The sequence below is a fragment of the Topomyia yanbarensis genome, unplaced genomic scaffold (genome assembly GCF_030247195.1).
Source record: "Topomyia yanbarensis strain Yona2022 unplaced genomic scaffold, ASM3024719v1 HiC_scaffold_80, whole genome shotgun sequence".
NCBI lineage: Eukaryota > Metazoa > Arthropoda > Insecta > Diptera > Culicidae > Topomyia > Topomyia yanbarensis.
This window is the reverse complement of record NW_026684047.1, coordinates 1-8,285: the sequence shown is the minus strand read 5'-3', so window position 1 is coordinate 8,285 and position 8,285 is coordinate 1. Positions and strand designations below refer to the sequence as shown.

Below are 8,285 nucleotides of genomic sequence, written 5' to 3'. Positions count from 1 at the left end.
TGCAAAGGGAAAAGCATTTTACCTTATGCCACCCAAGGGTATCAAAGAGCTCTTTGGGCCCGACTAAACTATACTTTTCAGATCCTTAGGGACCTATACTAAACATCTAAACACTTGTTATTTCATTTCTACTGCGCCGACAAATTCCCTGGTCACTTCTTATGAACGATTTCTACATGCAAAGGGAAAAGCATTTTACCTTATGCCACCCAAGGGTATCAAAGAGCTCTTTGGGCCCGACTACACTATACTTTTCAGATCCCTAGAGACCTATACTAAACATCTAAACATTTGGTAGTTCATTTCTACTGCGCCGACAAAATCCCTGGGCACTTCTTATGAACGATTTCTACATGCAAAGGGAAAAGCATTTTACCTTATGCCACCCAAGGGTATCAAAGAGCTCTTTGGGCCCGACTAAACTATACTTTTCAGATCCTTAGGGACCTATACTAAACATCTTAACACTTGTTATTTCATTTCTACTGCGCCGACAAATTCCCTGGTCACTTCTTATGAACGATTTCTACATGCAAAGGGAAAAGCATTTTATCTTATGCCACCCAAGGGTATCAAAGAGCTCTTTGGGCCCGACTACACTATACTTTTCAGATCCCTAGGGACCTATACTAAACATCTAAACACTTGGTAGTTCATTTCTACTGCGCCGACAAAATCCCTGGGCACTTCTTATGAACGATTTCTACATGCAAAGGGAAAAGCATTTTACCTTATGCCACCCAAGGGTATCAAAGAGCTCTTTGGGCCCGACTACAGTATACTTTTCAGATCCCTAGGAACCTATGCTAAATATCTAAACACTTGTGATTTCATTTCTACTGCGCCGACAAATTCTTTAGTCACTTTTTATGAACGATTTGTACATGTAAAGGGAAAAGCATTTTACCTTATGCAACCCAAGGGTATCAAAGAGCTCTTTGGGCCCGACTACACTATACTTTTCAGATCCCTAGGGACCTATACTAAATATCGAAACACTTGGTAGTTCATTTCTACTGCGCCGACAAATTCCCTGGTCACTTCTTATGAACGATTTCTACATGCAAAGGGAAAAGCATTTTACCTTATGCCACCCAAGGGTATCAAAGAGCTCTTTGGGCCCGACTACACTATACTTTTAAGAACCCTAGGGACCTATACTAAACATCTAAACACTTGTTATTTTATTTCTACTGCGCCGACAAATTCCCTGGTCACTTCTTATGAACGATTTCTACATGCAAAGGGAAAAGCATTTTATCTTATGCCACCCAAGGGTATCAAAGAGCTCTTTGGGCCCGACTACACTATACTTTTCAGATCCCTAGAGACCTATACTAAACATCTAAACATTTGGTAGTTCATTTCTACTGCGCCGACAAATTCCCTGGTCACTTCTTATGAACGATTTCTACATGCAAAGGGAAAAGCATTTTACCTTATGCCACCCAAGGGTATCAAAGAGCTCTTTGGGCCCGACTAAACTATACTTTTCAGATCCTTAGGGACCTATACTAAACATCTAAACACTTGTTATTTCATTTCTACTGCGCCGACAAATTCCCTGGTCACTTCTTATGAACGATTTCTACATGCAAAGGGAAAAGCATTTTACCTTATGCCACCCAAGGGTATCAAAGAGCTCTTTGGGCCCGACTACACTATACTTTTCAGATCCCTAGAGACCTATACTAAACATCTAAACATTTGGTAGTTCATTTCTACTGCGCCGACAAAATCCCTGGGCACTTCTTATGAACGATTTCTACATGCAAAGGGAAAAGCATTTTACCTTATGCCACCCAAGGGTATCAAAGAGCTCTTTGGGCCCGACTAAACTATACTTTTCAGATCCTTAGGGACCTATACTAAACATCTTAACACTTGTTATTTCATTTCTACTGCGCCGACAAATTCCCTGGTCACTTCTTATGAACGATTTCTACATGCAAAGGGAAAAGCATTTTATCTTATGCCACCCAAGGGTATCAAAGAGCTCTTTGGGCCCGACTACACTATACTTTTCAGATCCCTAGGGACCTATACTAAACATCTAAACACTTGGTAGTTCATTTCTACTGCGCCGACAAAATCCCTGGGCACTTCTTATGAACGATTTCTACATGCAAAGGGAAAAGCATTTTACCTTATGCCACCCAAGGGTATCAAAGAGCTCTTTGGGCCCGACTACAGTATACTTTTCAGATCCCTAGGAACCTATGCTAAATATCTAAACACTTGTGATTTCATTTCTACTGCGCCGACAAATTCTTTAGTCACTTTTTATGAACGATTTGTACATGTAAAGGGAAAAGCATTTTACCTTATGCAACCCAAGGGTATCAAAGAGCTCTTTGGGCCCGACTACACTATACTTTTCAGATCCCTAGGGACCTATACTAAATATCGAAACACTTGGTAGTTCATTTCTACTGCGCCGACAAATTCCCTGGTCACTTCTTATGAACGATTTCTACATGCAAAGGGAAAAGCATTTTACCTTATGCCACCCAAGGGTATCAAAGAGCTCTTTGGGCCCGACTAAACTATACTTTTCAGATCCTTAGGGACCTATACTAAACATCTAAACACTTGTTATTTCATTTCTACTGCGCCGACAAATTCCCTGGTCACTTCTTATGAACGATTTCTACATGCAAAGGGAAAAGCATTTTACCTTATGCCACCCAAGGGTATCAAAGAGCTCTTTGGGCCCGACTACACTATACTTTTCAGATCCCTAGAGACCTATACTAAACATCTAAACATTTGGTAGTTCATTTCTACTGCGCCGACAAAATCCCTGGGCACTTCTTATGAACGATTTCTACATGCAAAGGGAAAAGCATTTTACCTTATGCCACCCAAGGGTATCAAAGAGCTCTTTGGGCCCGACTACAGTATACTTTTCAGATCCCTAGGAACCTATGCTAAATATCTAAACACTTGTGATTTCATTTCTACTGCGCCGACAAATTCTTTAGTCACTTTTTATGAACGATTTGTACATGTAAAGGGAAAAGCATTTTACCTTATGCAACCCAAGGGTATCAAAGAGCTCTTTGGGCCCGACTACACTATACTTTTCAGATCCCTGGGGACCTATACTAAATATCGAAACACTTGGTAGTTCATTTCTACTGCGCCGACAAATTCCCTGGTCACTTCTTATGAACGATTTCTACATGCAAAGGGAAAAGCATTTTACCTTATGCCACCCAAGGGTATCAAAGAGCTCTTTGGGCCCGACTTCACTATACTTTTCAGATCCCTGGGGACCTATACTAAATATCTAAACACTTGGTAGTTCATTTCTACTGCGCCGACAGATTCTCTGGTCACTTCTTATGAAGGATTTCTACATGCAAAGGGAAAAGCATTTTACCTTATGCCACCCAAGGGTATCAAAGAGCTCTTTGGGCCCGACTAAACCATACTTTTAAGATCCCTAGGAACCTATGCTAAATATCTAAACACTTCTGACTTCATTTCTACTGCGCCGACAAATTCCCTGGGCACTTCTTATGAACGTTTTCTACATGCAAAGGGAAAAGCATTTTACCTTATGGCACCCAAGGGTATCAAAGAGTTCTTTGGGCCCGACTACACCATACTTTTCAGATCCCTAGGGACCTATACTAAATATCTAAACACTTGTTAGTTCATTTCTACTGCGCCGACAAATTCCCTGGTCACTTCTTATGAACGATTTCTACGTGCAAAGGGAAAAGCATTTTACCTTATGCCACCCAAGGGTATCAAAGAGCTCTTTGGGCCCGACTACACTATACTTTTCAGATCCCTAGGGACCTATACTAAACATCTAAACACTTGGTAGTTCATTTCTACTGCGCCGACAAAATCCCTGGGCACTTCTTATGAACGATTTCTACATGCAAAGGGAAAAGCATTTTACCTTATGCCACCCAAGGGTATCAAAGAGCTCTTTGGGCCCGACTACAGTATACTTTTCAGATCCCTAGGAACCTATGCTAAATATCTAAACACTTGTGATTTCATTTCTACTGCGCCGACAAATTCTTTAGTCACTTTTTATGAACGATTTGTACATGTAAAGGGAAAAGCATTTTACCTTATGCAACCCAAGGGTATCAAAGAGCTCTTTGGGCCCGACTACACCATACTTTTCAGATCCCTAGGGACCTATACTAAATATCGAAACACTTGGTAGTTCATTTCTACTGCGCCGACAAATTCCCTGGTCACTTCTTATGAACGATTTCTACATGCAAAGGGAAAAGCATTTTACCTTATGCCACCCAAGGGTATCAAAGAGCTCTTTGGGCCCGACTTCACTATACTTTTCAGATCCCTGGGGACCTATACTAAATATCTAAACACTTGGTAGTTCATTTCTACTGCGCCGACAGATTCTCTGGTCACTTCTTATGAAGGATTTCTACATGCAAAGGGAAAAGCATTTTACCTTATGCCACCCAAGGGTATCAAAGAGCTCTTTGGGCCCGACTAAACCATACTTTTAAGATCCCTAGGAACCTATGCTAAATATCTAAACACTTCTGACTTCATTTCTACTGCGCCGACAAATTCCCTGGGCACTTCTTATGAACGTTTTCTACATGCAAAGGGAAAAGCATTTTACCTTATGGCACCCAAGGGTATCAAAGAGTTCTTTGGGCCCGACTACACCATACTTTTCAAATCCCTAGGGACCTATACTAAATATCTAAACACTTGTTAGTTCATTTCTACTGCGCCGACAAATTCCCTGGTCACTTCTTATGAACGATTTCTACATGTAAAGGGAAAAGCATTTTACCTTATGCCACCCAAGGGTATCAAAGAGCTCTTTGGGCCCGACTACAGTATACTTTTCAGATCCCTAGGGACCTATACTAAATATCTAAACACTTGGTAGTTCATTTCTACTGCGCCGACAAATTCCCTGGTCACTTCTTATGAAGGATTTCTACATGCAAAGGGAAAAGCATTTTACCTTATGCCACCCAAGGGTATCAAAGAGCTCTTTGGGCCCGACTACAGTATACTTTTCAGATCCCTAGGAACCTATGCTAAATATCTAAACACTTGTGATTTCATTTCTACTGCGCCGACAAATTCTTTAGTCACTTTTTATGAACGATTTGTACATGTAAAGGGAAAAGCATTTTACCTTATGCAACCCAAGGGTATCAAAGAGCTCTTTGGGCCCGACTACACCATACTTTTCAGATCCCTAGGGACCTATACTAAATATCGAAACACTTGGTAGTTCATTTCTACTGCGCCGACAAATTCCCTGGTCACTTCTTATGAACGATTTCTACATGCAAAGGGAAAAGCATTTTACCTTATGCCACCCAAGGGTATCAAAGAGCTCTTTGGGCCCGACTTCACTATACTTTTCAGATCCCTGGGGACCTATACTAAATATCTAAACACTTGGTAGTTCATTTCTACTGCGCCGACAGATTCTCTGGTCACTTCTTATGAAGGATTTCTACATGCAAAGGGAAAAGCATTTTACCTTATGCCACCCAAGGGTATCAAAGAGCTCTTTGGGCCCGACTAAACCATACTTTTAAGATCCCTAGGAACCTATGCTAAATATCGAAACACTTGGTAGTTCATTTCTACTGCGCCGACAAATTCCCTGGGCACTTCTTATGAACGTTTTCTACATGCAAAGGGAAAAGCATTTTACCTTATGGCACCCAAGGGTATCAAAGAGTTCTTTGGGCCCGACTACACCATACTTTTCAGATCCCTGGGGACCTATACTAAATATCTAAACACTTGATATTTCATTTCTACTGCGCCGACAAATTCCCTGGTCACTTCTTATGAACGATTTCTACATGTAAAGGGAAAAGCATTTTACCTTATGCCACCCAAGGGTATCAAAGAGCTCTTTGGGCCCGACTACAGTATACTTTTCAGATCCCTAGGGACCTATACTAAATATCTAAACACTTGGTAGTTCATTTCTACTGCGCCGACAAATTCCCTGGTCACTTCTTATGAAGGATTTCTACATGCAAAGGGAAAAGCATTTTACCTTATGCCACCCAAGGGTATCAAAGAGCTCTTTGGGCCCGACTAAATTATACTTTTCAGATCCCTAGGGACCTATACTAAATATCTAAACACTTGTTGTTTCATTTCTACTGCGCCGACAAATTCCTTGGTCACTTCTTATGAACGATTTCTACATGCAAAGAGAAAGCATTGTACCTTATGCAAACCAGCTACACCATATTTTTCAGATCCCCGGGGGCTTATGCTATGCTCTTACGGCCCGACTGCGTTGTGTTTTTTAGATTTGCAGAGATCTATTCTAGACATCTCAGTACATGTATTTTCATTTCTACTGTTCTGTTTACATATCTATGGTTTTATATATTTTATAGGCCGCTGACAATAAAATTGTAATTTTGTGATATTTAAACTAGTTTCTCATTGGATTTAATAAAAAAAGTTGCCATTGCTTTATTAGTTTTATTAAAATTGAATTTTTAAAAAATTGGTGGTTAGATTTTTGTGGTTTAATTCACAAGCTTACATATCTGAAATACAGGTGGCGCTGTTTTAGTTTAGCTATTTACCGCTAGATGTCGCTACTAGTACCTCTAAAACATTTTGGCGGATGGATTTTTTGGTGGTTAGTTTCACCCAAGTGCAAATTAAATAACACATCGTCTTTGCAATAATATATTGGAAAAAAAATCTGGTCACGCTGCCTCAGAGTTCTAAAAAATTGTGTTCCTTTTTCAGCGAGTTCCTCTTAAAAATGTCAAAATATAGTTTTCGTGGTTTGCGTATTTTTCTAGTTATTGATAGAGTGCTTGGAAGTTTGTGATATATAAGAGGTAATTTTATTTATTCTTGTGTTTCGTATACTTATTTGGTTGATTGAGATACTTAACTTCTATTGTACTGCTTCAAATTTTTCAACAGTAGTTCATTATATAGCGCCCGAGTTATGGATCTTGCGTGCTATTTGAAGATGTCACATACTGATGTTACATCACCAGTTGTGTTGATGGAACATTCGTCCCAGTATTGCTTCATAAACATTGCTAAATCTTATTAAAAAATTATCTATTGCAGAAATGTCGTTAGGGCCATTTTTCCGTTCTCCGTTCACGGATCTGACCGCTTCGATGGTTAACTTCCAGCAGTACGACAAATGCGGCGAAATGGAGATGGCTGCCATAGACTGTCTGGAAGCGTACGGAACAGTCCGAGGTGCGAAGAAGTGTGCTGACATTTTGATCGACTTCCAGGAGTGTGCCTTCATGAATAAGCAAATTGCAAGATTCAGGGTAAATGATCTCGCGTTAAGCTTGTTTCCTTAAACTAACTTTTATTTGATATTTGATAGGCTATGCGTCTTGAAAGACATCGTCAAGGTTTGTTGGGTGATAGGAAGGCGGAAGATTACTACGCCAAACCGCCACGCGTTGACGCATACTAAACACATTAGGTGTGATATTTTCAGTTAATAATATAAATCAGTTAATCAATTTAATTGTTTATGTATTTGTTAATGTGAACCTGCTGTATACCTTGATTGAATTGACAATCTAAGCCAAAAGTTATAATTTAAAGTTTAAAAAATTAAAATATTTCCAACTGCTCCACAGGCATCCACTTAGAGCTCTCTAGTGCATCGTAAAGATTGCGATCACGTTCCATCATTTCACGGTTCAGCTTATCCACATCCAGTGTAAATTTGTGATCCACCAATGTCAGCTCTTCGTCCTCGACCTGCGCATGATGGTGATGATGCTGATGTTGTTCGTATGCTTGCTGTTGTGCATAAGCCGCCGTAGCATCGACTGCCGCTTGCGCGGCGGCTGTTGGCATCTGGTAAGCGGAATAAGCATCTGTTGAGGCGGAGGCATCATAGTATCCTTGCCAAGCGTTGTAATTTTGCCAGTAGGACGATGGATCATAGTATTGGGAATAGTCGGTGCCAGTTCCATATCCAACTAAACTGGGTGTGCTGGTCGGGGGAGTTGTCCCCGTTCCTGTTATTCCCATCAGTTCTGATTTCGGTTTAGGGACAGCATTGCAAATTTTTAACGGTTTACTACCTAAACCGATAAAACCATTCATTTCGTACAACGCATTTTTCTGCTCGTCTTCTAAGCCAAATTTAACAAAGCCATAGCCTTTGGAAAATCCTGAACTATCCAAAATGACCTTTGCTGTTTTAATTGACGTATACTTGGCGGAAAACACCCGATACAAGCTGTAATCGTCCACATCGGAGCTAAGATCTCCTACCCAAACGCTGA

At 40.4% G+C, this 8,285-nt stretch overlaps 2 protein-coding genes across 2 annotated transcripts; one reads left to right on the top strand and one right to left on the bottom strand.

Annotated features, from left to right (window-relative positions):
- Window positions 1-6,726: 6,726 nt before the first annotated feature.
- On the top strand, window positions 6,727-7,513 carry LOC131696160 (uncharacterized). Its single transcript, XM_058984701.1, has 3 exons — window positions 6,727-6,851; window positions 7,093-7,307; window positions 7,367-7,513. Exons 2-3 carry the CDS (start codon window positions 7,095-7,097, stop codon window positions 7,457-7,459), a joined length of 306 nt encoding a protein of 101 aa, XP_058840684.1. The 5' UTR covers window positions 6,727-6,851; window positions 7,093-7,094; the 3' UTR covers window positions 7,460-7,513.
- Window positions 7,514-7,520: 7 nt separating this feature from the next.
- On the bottom strand, window positions 7,521-8,280 carry LOC131696157 (tRNA selenocysteine 1-associated protein 1-like; the record flags this gene model as incomplete). Its single annotated transcript, XM_058984697.1, has 1 exon — window positions 7,521-8,280. A coding segment is annotated over one exon (678 nt), but the record flags the coding sequence as incomplete, so codon positions are not given.
- Between the last annotated feature and the right edge of the window lie 5 nt (window positions 8,281-8,285).